We start from the raw sequence: 17117 nt of genomic DNA, 5'->3' as shown, positions 1-17117 counted from the left end.
TATGATGCTCAAATACTCGGTTACGTAATCCTAATGAAACGGAGACGGGCAAACAAAATGTTAGAAATTCTGTAGACATCTTCATCTATTCCTGGGAGCTTTGGAGAGCAACCCTACTTCACGAAGACTTCAGAGGCAAAGCAAAACTAAAAATCACAAAAAAATCAAAAAGAGACGTATGGTTATGTCTTTGTCGATCGCCCTTAATCGGGCCATTTATCTCTGTCCGCGATATAGGGGCTTTCTGCGTCACTACTTTTATCGCGATATAGGAGACGACACTGTCGGGAAGCAAGCCGAGATGACCATCGGTGGCCGATGACTCGGGACTTTGCCTAACACTGGATGCCGAAAGCATGTGGAAAGTGGTGCATTCGTGCGTTGCATAACTCTCGTTAACACCTTTTTTCCCTACCAAAGCCATTCATCGCATAGCTTTCGGGGTCGGCAATGAGTGGAAAGGGGGTGGGGGGAGGGTCACGGGAGGGGTGAAGTATGAAGTAAGAAAAATGAACACGGAACAATTTGAACGCGTACTCCGCGAGCGCCATGACGGCCGCTGGTAAGCATAAGCCGCTGAAACATTAATTTTTGGGTCAACAAAGAGTACAGTTTCATTCATTCGCTTCTCTCCTCGTTTTTTTTTGCTGTTGCTTTGGCCAGATGAAAACGATGTTGAGGATGAATTCGGTCACATAATCTTCACCAACGGTGGCAAAACCGCGAGCCTCTGTCCGTGTACCGGCGGAGAAGTACGTTCAATCATCGTAACATGAACGGAGTTTGTTGAGGAGGGGATTTTCGATGTTTCAATCGATATTTGTAGACATTCTCGTGTGAAGCAAGATGTAACGGGCATTGGTTTTATTCATTTTGGAAACCATTTGTTTCTCGTCTAAGGTTGAGGCTGTTTTCGGTTTCCTATAAAGCAGCATTATTTTTATCTTTTTACCTCTTAAGTTAATTGCTGAGGATTATTCTTGGCATATAAGACAGTATAGACGCGGAAGGTAATTTTTTACGTTAGTTGAGCATTTGAATGCTCAGAATTGGGAGAAAAAAAATGTAAACCTGTTTTCTACAAGTTTAGCGCCAGGTCTTGGACGGCGTCGAGATTTACAAAAAGTTTAGTAAGTGCTTGCTGGTATGATTTGCATGAACTCAGTTTCAGTTAAATTATCCTCGTCAAAGACGTCACATGCTCGTAGGAGGGGGCTCGACGGTGTTATCGACGGATCCGTGTTGTCTCTTAGGGTTCAAGAGTTGTTCGCATAAAGGTAGCCATTACGCAGATGGCTCACGGTACGTGCAACTACAGTTGTGCCATCCCCCACCAAACGTGAAAAGCCACCCGGGGCTACGCTGGGGAGTTTTTGTAGCGTGGCGTGCACCATCTCTCCCAAAACCATCATGCAAGTACCCCGAGCGTACGGGTTAGTGCTGTAGTGCCCCCTTCCCTGTCTTGGCTGACAATCGCCTCGCAGACACATTCCGGTGTTGGCGCTGGAGATGAAGAGAAATGGAAAGTTTGACTGTTGCCACTCCGGCGTACGCAAGGTAATAATGAAAGTAACACTTATGGAAATTATGCAAAGGCTTACCTGCTGCTTCGTTGTCTTACACCCCATTCGCCCGACGAGACGAATCTGAACAGCTGCTGGGGGCTGCCTTATGCCATTCCGTTGCCAAACAGGTTGCTGGTGAGGTCATAACGTTCGTCTCGCGGATCCGATTCGCCAGCGACCTTCGCCAACGGAAGGTTGTTAATTTTTTAGTCAACAAACATAGGGGCTCGTTTTTACCTTTGTTGGCAGTGCAGATCTTCAGCCCATCTTTCGAACGGCACGTCCAAAACGGATGCAAATCTATTGCCTAACTGTGCCGGTTCGTCTGCATTGTCTTATTTCGTGCTATGCTAACTTTCTGTGCGACAACCGTGAGATTAATATGCTTTTGGAAACAAACATTTGTGTTGCAAAATTTGACGCCATGGAATGTTTGCCGGGGAAACATTTGGCTTCTTGGTAGTGGTCAGCTGGCAACATTACCGAAGGCTGCGAAGGCTGTTTCCAAATTTGTTCTCACAACGTTTTGCACCGCCCAAAAAAATGTTCGTTAGCTTCCAACCCTAAACAACCGGTTTGAATCGGCTCGAACGGTCCGATAGGTCTGCTAATGGTTTCTTGGAAGGTCCGGGGGGTCATGCTTAAGGGCCGGTTAATGGTAAAGGATGAGCATATGCTTGGAGCGTGGAACAGGTTGAGTTGGGTGGACGCACTGTAAAAGATCTCGCATACAGTCTCAGGGGAGTCGCATTTAGGAAACTTCCATGTGGTTTTTTAATACGTAAAATTATAGCAAATTCTCGAGAATGTTCAGAAACCCCTCATACGCATATCAGGCAGGGCTTGTGTGTCCTTGAGAGTTTCAACTTCCACGCCCAAGAACTCGCATTTCTGAGAGGTCCGACGCTTTCGAGTAGGTTCTCCGCAATTTCGAAAAAAATTAATATTCAACCTTCGGGTGTAAAGACACTTGCCCGCTGTTGACGCATTCCTTCGGACTCGAGTGGCTCGTGAAGTACGCCGAACCTCGCCGGCGCTGGAAGCAGATCGAATGCAAACAAAATCGAAATAACATAATCCAACGCCGGGCGACGACAACGAGCTCGACCTTCCGACTACGACACGCCTGCGTGAGCTCTCGATGGTCAAGGCTGGCCGCGGTGTGTCGCTGGGGTTTTATTTTGGTCCATCGTTGGACGACAAAGAAAACCGAACGGTGACCGTGGTGACTTCGAAAAACGCCGTCGGTTTATGGTGGGGATTCCGCTTGATTCGCCGGTCAATAGCCTCACAGGCTGGGCGTGTGAGAATTGGAATTTATCAGGCCACCGGCTAATGGCACGGTTTTTCCCATAAACAAAACAACGGAATTAGGCGGTCCAAAGGATCTTGATAGTACGGTATGATTTATGTTTCGGTAAAGGTTGGTGCGGGGAAGTCATGCAACATGTTGGGAAAAGATTAGTTACTGCAATAAACAAAAGTAATTGGGTTCAATATGGCCAACCGTTTGGTTTATTTCGCAGTTGGTAGAGTAGTAGTATCAAAACTAGAAATTACCGTATGCGTGATAATATTTGCACAAGCGTTTATAATGTCGCTTTTATAACCCGGTCGCCCTTATCTCGTCATTTCCTGATCGAGGCTTGACAGATGTCAATTGTCATCTGTCACTGCAGTGGCTCCAGCGGAGCTTCACAATCTACTATACACCTCCACAGTTACATTTTAACCCTTTCACGACCGTAAGCTATTCAACCCTAAAATTGGCAATACAACAGAATATTTTGGCTATTTGGGGTGTAAAATAAGAGAATATCACCAGAAAACCCTAGCAGTATGAGTAGGTTTTTTACAATTTCATGGGAAATATTTTACCCTATAAACCATAAAAGTAAATAAATGACCAGTATAATTATGATATCGGAATTTCTTTTATTTGCTTTCCACTACAAATTACATGATAAAAATTCTAAAAAACAGATCTTAGCCGTTTCTATGAAAAAAATAATAAATTCATCAACTTGCCAAATACTAAGTTTTTGTTGTTGGTTGAACGCACGAATGTTTTGGTTTTTGGGCAATTAATTTTAATAGTTCTTTTTTGTTTATTCGTTCAGAAAGACATTTGAGGCCTTTGACATAATGTTTTCTTTGATGTTTCGTTTCAAAAGTATCGTTTTGATAATAGTTGAACAAACAGTAACGAGTTTTGTAGATGGGAAAAATATTTCCCTTGGTCGTGAAAGGGTTAAGGACCTGTTGTACGTTTCGTTTAAAACTGTGAGACGCATCTCGCATCGGAACAAAATAGAAATTTCCAAAAACAAAATCGTAGAAATTTGTTTGAATCTTTACATCACTGAATGATGCAAATATTATCACGCATACGGTACATAAATTTGAGGCTTTCACAGCCTTTTGCCTTTGTTAGATATGAAAGTTATTCTTCTAATTAGTAAGCAGTTACACGCAATTTTTCCAACGCCCTTGTTCCCGCGATTGATTCGTCCGTTTCACGTACGTATTGGTTCAGCGAAGGTTAAGGGTTACGGTAGTGTTTCATTAAGCTAACCACAGTCAACAGTACATCGCGGATGGATTATGCAAACCATTTAGTATACCAAGTGTATCCCGGCCGGCAGTTCGTGACCGGTATAAATTTCCGACCTTCGAAACGGTCGCCAATATTTATAGACAACTACATGCAGACACCCGGCGGTGGTAATAATGTTTCTGTAACGTTCATTTCATTTCCATGTTTCCCTCCGCTCCCTCTTTTTTCACCCCCTTTCCACCGCGTCCGACAGTGAAAGTTAATCGCCGGCGAACTGTCCCCGGCACGGCATCGGCCCAACCAAACCCAGTCGTCCAAGTGTCGGAAGCGACCGATTTCATTGCATTTGGCATCGCCGGCAGCCAGTTCAGTTTAGTGGTGGAACGCGCCGTCCCCCGAGTGCCAAACAGCAGTGCGATGACCACCCTGTCGCATCCGTTCAAAGACAGCCCGGAGCCGCTGGAAGTGCCCAAGGAGCACGTGGCCAACGTGGACACCCTGTTCGAGTGGTAAGCTGGGGGAGGGGTGGTGGTTGGTAGAAAAGTGTAACGATAAAAAAAAGGAAAAAAAGGTGCCATTCTCACATCACTCCGCCGCTGCGATGGTGGTGCATGGGATTTTTCTCTCCACCAAATGACTTCATTTGCCTGATTAAATACGGAATACGTAAGCAGATTGGAACCTTTACAAGAGCGCCACTGAGTATTGGGTCGCCTCATGAATCGCTCAGCGTTTTGGGGTTTGAATTTTTCCCAAAAACCCTCCCGGAACGAAGATCGATACGGGGTGGACGGGATTTTGCATTCGCAATTCTCGCGAGGCCGTGCACCCTTTTGGCCGCTGTCGAGGCCGTTGAATTATTCAAATTGCGAACCAGACCGCGTGCGCAACGTTGTTTAATGCGAATGTGTGTGTTTATGTGTGTGTGTTTCCGCTTAGCGGATTTAGGATGGCCTTGTTTTGGGATCCGACCATTGGGACGGGTTCCATTGTGTCGCGCGGTTGACACATGTTTTCCATAAACTGTGAACGTGAACCGTTTACACAGTAAGTAATGCAAGTCAATGAATAAAGATAATAAAAAGTGGTTGGAGAAAAACTATTACCGAAAAGACACATGGTAGAATAAAAGTTAAAAAAAAATACATAAAAAAGGTTTAAAGTAAAAGAAGAACACACAGTAGAATAAAAGGATGAAAAAAAATAGATCAAAAAATCTTCTGGCCTTCGATAAAAGATTGGTCCCAAATAATGACCGATCTAATTTTAATCATAGTATAAAATCTCTTTGGCAAAGACATTAAAAGTTGAGTGAATTAATCAACGAACCTTTTACTTTTCTTATTCGAAGGATTAAAGAACAACCCCGGTTTCCGGCGTTCTCGAAAAACCATGCCCACCTGTTTCTGCACGCGTGCCTCTGGAACGTGGAGGACGCGAAGAAGGCGCTCCAGAAGTACTCACAGATCCACGCCAACTCGCCGGAGATCTTCGACAATCGGGACATCATGAGCGCCGGCGTGCAGATGACGCTGAACGCCACGTAAGTGTCTAAGCTGCTGCCAACTGGACACCATTTTTAATCCTTTTCTTTGACGCATAAATCTCTCACAGACACATGGTGGCGCTTCCACGGACCACTCCGGAGGGCTATCGGCTGCTGTACTACCGCCTGTCCGACACCGACCCGTCGAAGATGAACTTTGCCGAGGCGGTCAAGTCGTTCTGCATGTTCAACGACGCGCAGATCAGCGTGGACGGCATCATGGAGGGCTACATCGTCATCTTCGACATGAAGGGCGTCCGGCTGGGGCACCTGGCGCGCGTCCAGTTCGGGCCGCTGCGCGTGTTCATGAGCTACATCCAGGACGCGCATCCGGTGCGGCTGAAGAAGATCTACATCGTGCACACGGCCTCGTTCATCAACCAGGTGATGGCGCTGGTGAAGCCGCTCATCCGGTCGGAGCTGCTGGGGCTGCTGCAGTTCACCGCCACCGGACCGGAGGAGATCGTCGGCGTGGACTACCTGCCTAAGGTACGACCCGAGCGACTTCCCCTGGGTTTTGTCTACATAACCTCCCTTTTCCCTTCTTTCGACAGGACTTTGGAGGTCCGTTCGAGGAGGTGGCCACGATGCACGCCGACCAGAAGAAGCGCCTCGAGACGGAGTACCGCGACTGGCTGATGGACTCCGGTGCGCTGAAGGAGGCGCCCAAGCAGAAGAACGGCAGCACCAGTGCCAGCTCGGTCAAGCCACCGGTGAAGGCATTTCGGGGGTTGGAGATCGACTAGAGTCCGTGAGGAGTTCGGGAACAACAGGGCGCTACGAGTGATATTATTGCGCTTAGGTGGACCTACGAACGGAACCATCATTCGTCGACGTGGAGCGGGGAAAGGGGAACTTTGTGGACTTTGTAAAACTGACGCAACGGTGTGAGCGTTTGGATTTTTGTTTTCTCTTTCATCGGTTTGCAGTGGTTGTGCAAGATGTGTATGGCTTTGCATCAGTTTGCTATTTTAATCGCTAGCGTGTAAGGAAGGTTTGTCATATTTTTACATTTGTGTTTTTCTTCGATTTGTTGCTCGAACGCAATCTCTGAGCCGTATCGGAACCACGTTCTAGTTGGAATTGTAAATAAAGACAACAAGGCAAGAGCATCTGACCGATTGCGTTCCTGTTTGCGCCGACTATGGAGGCAGTTTAAGCGCGACGTCCAGTGTTGAGAAAGAGTCACCTGCCAAAAGAAGAATGTTATTTATTACTAGCGGTTGAGGATAGGTCAATTCCAAATAGCTTACTTAATAAAAATCCTTTTGGCTGCATTAAAAAAGCAGTGAACTTTGCAACAAATCAAATTATTAACAAACATTACAAAACGGGCCGAAGCGGGACCGGTTTGCAGGGATTATCCTTCCCCCCGAAACACCTTCACTGTGCGCGTATTATTTCCCCCCCCCCCCCCCCCCCCTGTTCCCTTTCGTCCCTGTTCCCCCTAACCAGCTCCGGGTTGTCGGTTCTGGTGGTTGGAAATTATTTGTGTTTTATCATCCCTTTCGAGGCTGGCGGACCCTGCATCAGTCTGGCCGAAAATCGCTTAACCGGCCAGAGGAAGGGGGAGGTGGGCTGAAGATGCTGTTGATTAAAAGTCTAATCGTGTTTTTCTGGGACCAACCGTCGTCGCCGTTTTTGCCCGCGCTGCGCCACCGTTTTTCGGCACGGTTTTTGGCGGTAGAGAAAAGTTTAGCGATGAAGAACGCTGGAGAAACCCGAGACAGGGAAAACCCAGCCGGCGAGTGAGGTTGGAGGGGGCAATTTGTTGCTTAAACTAAAACCCCAACCCTCGGCCGGCGGATGTGGACTTTTCGGGCTACCTTTGGGTGTGTTGTGCGTATGTACGTGTGTGTGCGTGTGTGGGAGCGTGGAGAATGGATGTTTCAAGGTTTTCGCTTGTATAATTGTGTATGGTTTTTTGCCTTCCCCCACCCTTGCCCCTTCCCTTGCCATTTGTTTCCAAACCCAGGTAAATCAAGCCGGACCTTGTCCCTCTGCGCTGGAGCGCTGGAAAAGCTCGGAAGCGGTAAACGTCCGGGCGAGGATGTGGTTCGAAGAATGAGCAACGTTCTTTTTTGTGCTTTCCAAAATACATAATTAATAATGAATTAACATTTAAGGCACACGAAGGTGGCCTTCGGTAGGGCTAATCAACTGGCCCAGACCGAGATCCAGATTTTTTGCACCGGTAGTTTGCGTAATGGAAATCCCTTAAGATTAAAACAAACAAATGAGTACGATAATCACTCCAGATTGGCTAAGCTTCAAAACCGGCTGCTGGTAAAGAACAGCTAAATAAAAAGCCGGTTGATTTTATATGATGCATGATGTCTTTCAAAACTTCAGCTTGCCATAATGTAGATAGTTTGGCAGATGTAAAGGATGTATATACATAATTAAATCAACAAACAAACATTGTACAAAATAGCTGAAAATTCCCGAACCGTTTATATTTAGTTTGGTTTTTCCAGTTTGCAATATTATTAAAAATGTTTTTCATTTCGAAATTTAAAATGTTCGAAGTATCGTGATTAATACTTTTCTATGCAAATATTTTCGTGCAACACGTAATGTGTTATATTGGTTTTTAATACTAATCAAATATTTTTTTGATAAAAAATAATAATTTCCCTATTGTAATGCTTACGGTCTATACCCGCGCCGGCTAAAAGAAAGCTTATTTTTCATTTGAAATAGTATTTTATCAGGGGCAAAATATTAGATTGTAGCACAATACTGCTTAATTGATTAGTTTGGGGAGCAACTGTTATTGGACTGTAATATTAGCAAGTTTCTCCATTGTTTATCAGTTGTTCGCGAAAGTCAAGGAAACGATCTATAGAGTGTCTGGTTGAAGTGTTCATTTTCCCCCATCTGTTTTTTACAAAATAAAATGGAATGGCTAGTCCACTGTACATGTGTTATTTATTTTTATTTAATGGTTCAAATCCTCAAGTGTAACCTGTTCACTCTAGGATAAGTAAAACTAACGCTTCACACTACGATGGCTTAGCATTAAACCATTTGCGAAAGAAGCACCCTGTTTCGGGAAGCTTCCGGCGAAGGAGCTGCACGGAGTTTTTCGCCCCTACCGCCGGGATCTCTTGCGAAAGCTTTACACTGTCGCGAGTGCCTATGTTTGGCATTCGTAGTATATGCCATCGTTATGCTGCGAGTGGCGCCTCCATTATTGTTCCGTTGCGTACGCTATGCTTTACGGGGCTTCCCATGCCCGTGTCGCGGCCACCGAAGGCAGCGTAAAGTCGGACCGAGTGCGCCGACGCACGCGTCGTCCATAGCAGCCTCGGCGAACTGCTCCACCAAAGGCAACGGTGGGAGGCGACGGAAAGCGGACGGTCAAACAGATTTGGGCCGGATTGTGCCTTCTTCCCGCTGCCGTCCTCCGATGGGTTGCATAACACCCGTTGTGACGTGCAGCCGTCTAGGGGCAACGATTTCCCCTCCCCACTCGCTCCCCCATTCGCGTGATCAAGTGCCATCTCTGGACACCAGAGGGCGCCCCGGTCGGTGGCACATTTGACACAGCCAAACAATGGTTTGCCGATGAAAGACCGAAGGAAAACTCTCGCCGACCAGCGAAATTAGGCGTCACGTTGAAAGACGCCGCTCCTGGCGGATCGATCCGGCGCTCAGACTCGCTGGTCACTCACGGCGCAAGGAAACGGCACCGACCAGAGCCGAACCGCGTCGCGACACGGCTCAGAAAGAGTTGTACAGCGACAGCGGCCAGTAGTGGTGCGTAGAGCGTGTGTCTGACCCAAATTTCGCTCCAAACGCCAGAGCGATTCCGATCCTGGCCCAGAGCTGGACCCGAGGCTGAACCCAGTGCGGAGCCGTTGGTTTGTGACATTGTTTTTTCCTTTCTTGTTTTCGTGGTGCCATGTGAGGCTGGTGTGGAAAACTACTCGAGACAAAGCGAGCGACCCGGAGCGAAAAGCGACGGAGTTTGTTAAATCAATCAATTTCTCGCATCCCCGTTCGGTGTCTTTTACGATGGAAAGGGGGAGGGGAGCGGTGATCTGGCACGAAAGTCCAGTCTACAGTTTCCCCAACGCCCCACAGTGACGGTGGACGGATTGTTTGAAAAAAAAACCCCAGCGAGCGAATCCATATTGTTAACCACGGCCGAGGGTGGAAAATCGAAACGAGCAAGAGAAAGAAATTCACCTACCGTGCAGCGCACTGTGCTCGAGACTGTGTGTATGTGTATGCCAGGGCGAGTTGTTGGAACATTTTCCAGCCAGTGTCGGTGGGAAAACTACGGCTCCTTTTCCTTCGGTGCAATTTATCACGGGAAAATCGACTCAATGGAGGCAGTTCAACTGATTCCTGTCCAACGCAGGATACGGTGCCCTTGTGTGTCCCCGTCCATTCCGTGCGCTTTTCCTGCAAAGTATCCGCACACAAGCATGACCACATGCACACACACACACACACACCCACACACCCAGACTTGACCTGTCATATAGCTCTGTGATAAGCATGAGGCTTTCGAGCTGTTTTACTTCCTTCAAGCGTGAGTCCTTTTCGTTTCCAGCAAGCAATAGAATGCTGAGGAAATTGTGCTGAAAAATTCACGTAAATTCCTCCCCTCCCCCTCCGAAAGCCTGCTTGGGTTTTTTCCTTCAGTCACACTGAAAATGGACCAAACTGCGACCGCGACAACGATGTGAGTGCGACGATGGCGGTGGAGCGCACGCGTCCTTGGGTATGGATGTGTAAGTGTTAGTGTGGGTGTGTGTGTAACACAAGGTGGAAAAGGGGGAGCACGGGTAGGATAGAAAGCTCATTGTACGCGTTCGTTTGGATCGCGTGAATATTGCGAATGGCGGTAGACCGTAGCTGGTTCAAAGAGCTCCCAAACTTCTGGTGACCGTTTAGGACCGAAGTGTGTGTGGGTGTGTGTGTTGGGTGCCCCACGTGGCAGTGTGGGTGCAGTGCGGATGCGTAAGAACTGCGTGACCACACACTGTGTGTGCGTGTGTTGGTGTGCTTCCGAGCGGATCGTCTACCAGGCGACCAGCAAGCAAAGGCAGGAAAACTCATCGCCAACTGGCAAGCGGATGATAAGCAAACCTTCCTCGAGCAAGGGCGGGGGGAAAAGCGAAGCCCAACAATGGGGTGATGCAAGAACGCGACGGACAGTGACACCACCAGTGGTGCGGGAAAACCCGGACAGCGCTTTGTGTCGGTTGTGACGGTCCCGTTTGAGGCAGTTCGGGAAAGCAACAGAAGCATTCATCCGTAGCGAGCCAGCATCGTTTGGAGTGTGGTGACGTAAAACTGCAACCTCGGCCGAGCCAGCCAGTGGAAAATCGGTTGCGGGAAAACGCAACAAAAAAACGGAACAAAAAAGCAAACACCAATCCAGTGTGGTTACGAATGCTCCACACAATCACAACCGGAGTCGAATAGTGTGCCACGGAAAAACCACTACATAAATTTCCACGAAAACCTATCGCTTGCTACGATGGATTGTGTTTTTTCCCTCCTCTTTTACGTTACGACCTGAACAGTGAAAACGGAGAAAAAGTGTTTTACGAGGCTTTTCCGAGTGTTCCATTCCGAAACGGTGCAACGATTATCTTCACCTCTTCCTAGATCCAAAAACCAATGAACAGTGGGATGGTAGGGGGGATGAGTGGGGGTGCCGAATGCATCGGAAAAACTCATCCACCAGTGCCATTTCTGCGCTCACCGGATCGGTGCCAATGGGAAAGATGATACCGTTGGTTTTGATCCCACTCCGGAAAGTTATAAATCTTGCCACAAAATGGCGATGGTGAAGTGAAGCACGGCGAAGGAAAACGAGTGTCCACGAACAAAACTGAACAAGAAAAAACAAGATGGTGAAAAGAGAAGCAGCAAGCAACCACGGATTGCAAAAATTCATACACTCTTTCATTGCAGTTAGTTCCCGGAATGGACGAAATAAAAGTTAATTAAAAGTTTTCCATTCCCCACTGATTTGTTGCACAGGGCTTTTTTTCGGGCATACTTTTAAGTGGCGTTGATGGAGTTTTTAGGTGTTTCTCACTGAGCCTTTTGGGCTTTCCTTGTTCATAAAACCATGAATCATTAAAGCAGATGAAAAACACGTTAGATATTGGTAAATTAATTGCACAATTGGTGTACAACTAGTACGGTTCGATGCCGATATCCAGATTACAATGGAGCTCAAATTTAAAATAGTGATAAATGAATGGATTTTTTCTACTTCAAGAATGAATGGACTTTTTCTTCTTCTACTACAAAGAATCCGCAAGGTTATATTTCCTATAATACTTGCTTTCCACTCCATTACGTTTTCGAACCTCTCAACGTTTTTCTTTAAGTCATCTCGTGCAACAGCATTATCAACTCAAATATGTACTTTATCGTTTTGCAGGGATGCCGGTGCACAAGGAAAGTGTGCCCGATAGGTGTGAGTGAAAATTAAAATAAACCACGCACCCCGAAAAGAAAAGTGTACATCGAAATCGTTCCCCACCGGGAGTGCGATTTTGCACGAGGGAAAGAAAGAAAGTCGTCGCGAGCAGCGAAGCGAATCGTGACCGCTTGTGAATGTTTTAGTGTCACGAAGCACGGGAAAAGCCAATCGTTGCCAGCGCAGCATCAAGCAGCAAAAGTTTTCCCAAAAGGAAAGGACGATGGATGCCGGGCTGCATTTGTGAGTGAAGGAGAACGCGAGTGTGAGAGAAAGAAAGAGAGAGTGAGAGAGAGAGAGGGGTGAGATAGCGACGATTCTGGAGGTGTTGCTTGCTGGCGTTATTCCTTGTGTTTGTGCCTATCACCGTGGTGTTGTGTGTGGCTGTGTGTCTGTGTGTGTGTATGCGTACGTAAGAAGGTTTGAGTACAGTAAGGGAACAAACACAAAACAAGTGCCCTCGAGGGTGGAAGCGCAGCGCTAGAGCGAGTTCAGTACGCGTCTGCAATCTGCCGGATACTGAGTACTCGCTGGTCAGGAAACACTCTTCATCAAACCCGTCACCCGGCCAGGCGTTGTGTGTGTGTGTGTGTGCGCGCGCGTGTATGCGGCGGCTGAAGTGTGTGCCTTTCCCGTGAGGAAAAGCGACCCGAGCATCCAGCGTCGTCCTGCGGCCCAGCGTGCAGCTGCAACAGGACCTCGCGCGAACGGCTGGTAGCACTCCAGAGAATGGCCACGAGACACTCTCGCTGAACTTGGAGCAATTTGGGACGCAGTGCAAATCAATCAGGTTAGTAGTGGGGGGGGGGGGGGGGCATGTTCTGCCGTGACTTTCGAGCAACGCCAGCCCACGTGCCTCACGTGATGCCCATCAGCGCTCTCCATAAATTCGTGCGATGATTGCAGATATTCATTCGAATTAACTACCCTTCAACTGGTTCTCGTCCTTTCGGGTTCTGAAAATAATCAACGCTGACAAAAAATACCAACAAAGGCAACGGGTGATAACGGTTCGAGCACGAGCACGGTCCGACGCATTACAGTCCTGCGTGCGTTCTCGCATCGTCTCGACGACGGGCACGACGACAATGACGACCCCATTTGCATGTTGCAGCTGCACCCCATTAATTTTGCACACTATCACCCCAAAAGCTGTCACACTCGCCGTCCATTCGTTACTCCCAACCCCATCCTGGCAGGATTCGGCATCGGGGAAAACCGAGCTTGGCTCCGGTGCCGTGACTATTAGGCGTGTAATTTATGTGCTGGTGAAATTTATGTCCAGTGCGCTGGAAATTAAACTCGGCCAACATACATACATACGTACCCACACACACACAAGACAGTGTGAGATATGATGATGGGTAAGGCATTGCGTGTTCGTGGGTTGGCGAAGGGAGCTGGGCGGATGATCCTTATCGGTACTGAAAATTAAAAAAAAGAAACAATGTGAGGGTTGGTGGGAAATATGTTTTCAAATCTGCCACAGACCATTCTATCATGTAGCATGAGTGAGGTGGTTTTTTTTCAATCTATTGATGATTTACTCACCGTGTCATTAATGGCGATGGACAGGAAATCGCACTTTTCAAGCAACATTGTAACAATCACCCGCTCCTTGCCGTTAATCAATTATTTTAATTACACCACAATAAACACGTTATTTAAATCTCCATTACGCGCAACAGTGTGCGATACGCTCGATGTATGGTGTGGTGGAAGGGGACGAGCCTTTTCCGTGGTTGGAGTGGCATGTTGCCCGTTTGGTGACGATGAATATTTTTTTACAACATTTGAATGACAGTATGGCACAATAGTCCTTTTAAAACCTGACTTGCAATGTTAGGTTATGTTGACTGAGTAACGAGTTGGAGGGGGCTCGTTTTTTTTCTTTCAAGACACGCACTTCCAACTGTCCATGGTGGTGTTTTGAAACTTTTTGATTCGGGTCGTACCAAAACAGCCACCTTTGAAGCGTTTTCGTATGTAGCGAAACTTCTTCTATTATCTTCAAGCTGGCTGAATCATTGTTCGTCGCTATAGTAGTTTGGCGAAAGGATTCTGAGAACGGTTTCGGATTGCTCTCCCTGCGGGGTGGGCACTTAACCGTGTGTTCATTCAATTTTACCGCATTAAACTTTACCCCGCTCCCCTTAAAGAAGTTTGCGCCCGAGGCTGGAAAAGTTGCACACCGTTCCGCGATGCGATGGAGGCGCCTGGTGGTGGGACGATGGAGGCGCCCGGTGGTGCGCTCTCGTGCGCAGTTTCGCTAATCGCTGTCAAGTTCGCTGGAACAAAACCATCTGTCAAAAAGTTGTATCATCAATCTCGCATCGAGCTTAGGTGCGTCCGGTCGGTGTCAGGGAGCTGGAGGAAACGCCAACCGGAAGGCACAACCTCGGCTCCACTCGAGGTGAAAATCAATTAAATCTCTTCTCATGCCCATCCAACGCGGGTGTCAACTATTCCAAATGCTCGAGCTGCGATGCACACGATGTTTGAGCTTCTTTCAGTCGCTCGAGAGATGGTGGTGCACGAGACGAGCACTTTACTTCTTGGCAATTGGCAAGGGAAAGCTCTCGCTGTTTAGCGTCGAAAGTTGAATGAAAAGCTCCCGCACGAGACGAACGAGTGAGTAGGTACATGGAGCAGGCCGGAGGGTGGATGCACGAGGGCGCGTGCAGAGTTCAAGTGGACGGATGGTTTGTAGTTTGGCAGCGGTGGTGGGGCGCCCTCAACTATCCGAAGCTAGTGAGTGCCTGCTTGGATCTCACTGGTGAAGCTTTCCAGCAGCTTCAGACGTTTGATAGGACGAGAAACCGTGTGTCGTGCCATCTCTATCCCTCCTTTGCTGGGGGATATATTTTCTCTTCCTATCTCACGGTTTCGCACGAAGCACGATTGTTTGCGTGTGGGTTAGGGAAGTTTCTTCTTCTGTGGTCGTTAGACGGTGTCCAAGCCTTCAGTCGTAGCGCCGTTTGGCGTGTGGTTAGTTACTATCTGCTGCCAGAGTCCTCCGACACACGACCAGACCAGGTCCGTTCCGTACCGGGAAAGGCAATCGTCCCGTCCGGGTTTGGCCGATGATTTCCGGCACAAGGGAAGGCCACCCTCGGCTATCAGGTGACACAGGATGGGCTCAGGTGTCGTCGGGAAGGGCTCACAGTGAAAACGGCTCGTGTGTTGACCGGGTGCTTTGTTGTTCGGCGCCTTCATTCATCGTTCGTCTAAGCAGAGTGTTTTTGTTCGTGGTTGGTTACTTCAACACTTTACCTTACTGTGATACACCTGACCCAAGGGACCCTCCGTCCGCACACAAACACACATATTAAAAAGATGGGATGCACCGTTTGCCCTATTCTCTGTAGTCCGAAAGTGGAGTGAAAACTTTCTTCTCACTGTCGCCACGAAAACCTCATCGAAGCAGGCATAATTCTTCTAAATCGGTAAATAAACATCCTGTTGAAGGCAGGTTCAGCTAAATACAGCACTTGAAAAATCAAACGAATGCTAGAACAACCCGTATCAACATCAGCATCAGCAGCAGCAGCAGCAGGTGACCACCGTTCATCGTGCGCCATCTTGAATTTTCCATACGTCATACTTCACGTGCGTGCAACAAGGGAGGAGAGATTGTTAGAAAAGGTGGCAAAAGGAGGGAAAAAAGAGACAGCCAAAAGATAGATAGAGAAAGAGAGAGGGAGAGAGAAAGTGTGTGTGTGTAAGTGTACACAACGAAGGGTCTGCTGGTAAGGCGATCTTCCTTTGCGGTACCAAAAGCGCTCACGTGAGAGCTTTCCCGATGCGAGCGCGAGCGTGACGGAAAGCTTATGAAGTGCTGTGTACGGAAAACCCTACAAAACGTCGTTTAGTTTTCCACGGCATACCCGTAAACGAACGTATCGCGCCGTGTGACATGCTTGGCGTTTGAGAAAGTTGCTTCTAACTCGGTCCAAGTGAAAAGGAAGGAAAAAACACGAGACAATGGTCCACCACACGGTACCGACGAGCGAGAAAGCGAGCGTGGAAAATTGGTGTGAAACTGGATATTCTGCGTGTGATGGGTCGGTGTTGCGGCGTGTGTGTTTTCCAATCTCCAACACCCCGTGAGCAGAGCGTCAACCGTGCGAGAGCGACGGACTAGCGAACGAAAGAGTCAAGCGTGTTTACGAGGGCATAGAATCGTCTCGCGGACGCTGAGAGAACGTTTTCCCGAGCACGAGAACGTTGCAAAGGATCCTTTCCCGTGCTGAAGCTTATCGTCAAAGGTAGAAGTGAACGAATAATAATAACAACAAAGTATACCTGCAAGCGGAAAAGCAAAGGAAAATACAAAGTTGATTCAGGTGAGTCGGTTCGTGGCTCGAGGCGGGAAGACTCTGATGAATAGGAGGTCCTTCGGTGCGCTCTCGACGGGCTTTTGTGGTTTCGCTCCCAGAAGAGCCTCATTTAACCTCTTGATCCACCCTCGCTCGTCCCACCGGCGGCTTTCGGGACCTAGCCCGCCCCTCCCACCATGGTTGAGGGCAGTTGGGAAATCGAAACACAGTAAAGTAAACAAATATTATTAGGCAAAGCATTCTTTGCTCGTTGGGCAACCGAACGTCGTCGGGTGGAAACGAATAATAAGAGAACCTTTCATTTTGTTGAGCACCTCGGTTGGGTGGGGAAGGGTAATGGGGATGGTGGTTTCTTATCGTTCCATTTTTATATTTATTCTTTTTACGCCAAGAAAGCTCGCTAGGCTTGTGGTTAACTTTTGGCCTTTCCACTATGCCGCACTGGAGAGGATAATAGAAATGTAAGCTGAAAGTAAACATGGGAAAACATGATAAAAGTACGAAGAGTGGACGTTTTCGGTCAGCCAGTTTGCAGCATTTCATAACCACCTCACATACACACGAAAACCAGAAATACAACCATTGTAAGCCACCACCACCAGGCACATAATGGACACAGCGGTAACGTGCAGTACATAATTTGGTTTGCAAAACA

The 17117-nt window shown here is 47.7% G+C and overlaps 1 protein-coding gene across 1 annotated transcript; it reads left to right on the top strand.

The window, feature by feature from the left end:
* The first annotated feature begins 4539 nt into the window (after window positions 1-4539).
* LOC131288071 (alpha-tocopherol transfer protein-like) lies at window positions 4540-6414 on the top strand. Its single transcript, XM_058317170.1, has 4 exons — window positions 4540-4631; window positions 5474-5665; window positions 5737-6157; window positions 6223-6414. Exons 1-4 carry the CDS (start codon window positions 4540-4542, stop codon window positions 6412-6414), a joined length of 897 nt encoding a protein of 298 aa, XP_058173153.1.
* Window positions 6415-17117: the final 10703 nt, after the last annotated feature.

Source organism: Anopheles ziemanni, chromosome 3, assembly GCF_943734765.1.
Source record: "Anopheles ziemanni chromosome 3, idAnoZiCoDA_A2_x.2, whole genome shotgun sequence".
NCBI lineage: Eukaryota > Metazoa > Arthropoda > Insecta > Diptera > Culicidae > Anopheles > Anopheles ziemanni.
This window is presented reverse-complemented; position numbering and strand designations above follow the sequence as displayed.